This window comes from Condylura cristata, unplaced genomic scaffold, assembly GCF_000260355.1.
Source record: "Condylura cristata isolate star-nosed mole 26May11 unplaced genomic scaffold, ConCri1.0 scaffold00008, whole genome shotgun sequence".
Classification (NCBI taxonomy): Eukaryota; Metazoa; Chordata; class Mammalia; order Eulipotyphla; family Talpidae; genus Condylura; species Condylura cristata.
In genome coordinates, this window is record NW_004567109.1 from 25585841 (window position 1) to 25587297 (window position 1457).

The following is a 1457-nucleotide window of genomic DNA, read 5'->3' on the forward strand; positions in this document are numbered from 1 at the left end:
TGCACCAGGAGTGTACCCAGCACTGGCATACTAAGGGGCATCAGGTAGGTCCTGGTGAAGGGTCAGGGCCAGGCCCTCTGATGAGCCTGATGAGGGAGGGGAGCAGCCCAGGAGCTGGAACCAACCTGTGTGCTCATGGGCCACCTTGCAGGCCTGGTGGTTCCTGCGGCCTTCTGAGGTCAAGCCGTAGATGATGTCATTCTGGTGGAAACCATTCCTCACTCGGCAAAAAAACAGGTTCTTTAGGCTGTCGATGGCCTGGAGGTAGGGCTGGGAGCTCCTGAAGGGAGGAGGTAGAAGACACTGGAGAGAAGCGCCCTCACCTGGAGGTGGGCGGGGCTCTGCAGGGGGTCTCCTCAGCCAATGGGGCCAGTGACAAAGACACATGTCATTTCTGTGTCCAGCTTTTTCACCCTGGACCTCACATGTAGAAGGAGCTTCTCCCTGTGCTGGGTCCTGGGCTGAGCTGGAGTTTCCCCTGCTCTGTCCCAAGCATCAGGGTCTCATTTTGTGCCCACTGGACCCCCGTAGCCTGAACTGCCTGCCTGGCAGCGGAGGCCACACCAGTCAGTGAGAAAAAGGCCACATTGGAGGATTCACACTGACCTGTCCGACTGCTCGCTGCCCTGGTGGCTGAAGGCGCACTTCATGAGGGAGTCCAGGGTCATCAAGGAGACGGGCTTGAAGACCTCAAGTGGGTTCTGGTCACTGAGCTGTTGTTCCCATTTGTCCTGGGGGGCAGGAGACATGGACCCTCCACACGGCTCAGAGGCCTCTGCTGGGCTGGGCTCTATCTCTCTCTAAATACTCATCGTTTCAAGATTTTTTTTTAACAAATTATGAATATAAAGTGATATTTTCATTTAATGGTATTTTTAAAAATTATTTATTTATGCCTACAGAACTTGGGTACAGGCCAGAGCTTCATGGGGGTGAGCAAGAGGTGAGAGTATTCACCAGACACAGAGTGGGGAACAGAACAGATAGAAAGACTACAATACACTGCTGAGGGGAGCAGTGGGTGGGTCAGGAGCGGTTTGCCCCGCCATGTGGGTCTCCTCCCTGGCAAGGGGTTCCAACTCGCACTGCGACCATTTGACAGTGCTGCGCTTTAACCCACTGAGCCACCTGGGAGGGCCCAATGTAATGGTATTTTCTGAGAAATGTTTATTTATAAGTGAACACATTCACTCCAATTTTCTGACCTTGTTTTGAATTTTACAACCAGCAATGATAATCATCATTTTCTACAGATAGAAACATAGGTCCTCAGGTCATCGGTGAATCTGGCCTGAGAGCTGAAGTTGACCTGAAAGACTGCAGAGCTCAAAAGAAATAAGCCAGGGCAAGGGCCAGCTGAGGGCCAGCCCCGGCTCCTGAGGCGGGACATGGGGCTGCAGTTCCTCTAGTCGTGAAATGTCCTTTCAGCAGAGGCAGATGAGGACTCCAGGCCCCAG

At 53.1% G+C, this 1457-nt stretch overlaps 1 protein-coding gene across 1 annotated transcript in view; it reads right to left on the reverse strand.

Moving 5' to 3' along the window:
- LOC101628913 (cytochrome P450 4A11-like) overlaps window positions 1–1457 on the reverse strand; it is a 9680-nt gene that overhangs the window by 2928 nt on the left and 5295 nt on the right. Inside the window, exons 4-6 of the mRNA XM_012722117.1 lie at window positions 1262–1317; window positions 607–731; window positions 126–280 (exon numbers count right to left, since the gene is read on the reverse strand). Coding sequence (XP_012577571.1) covers window positions 126–280; window positions 607–731; window positions 1262–1317 — 336 coding nt within the window. The remainder of the gene's footprint in view (window positions 1–125; window positions 281–606; window positions 732–1261; window positions 1318–1457) is intronic.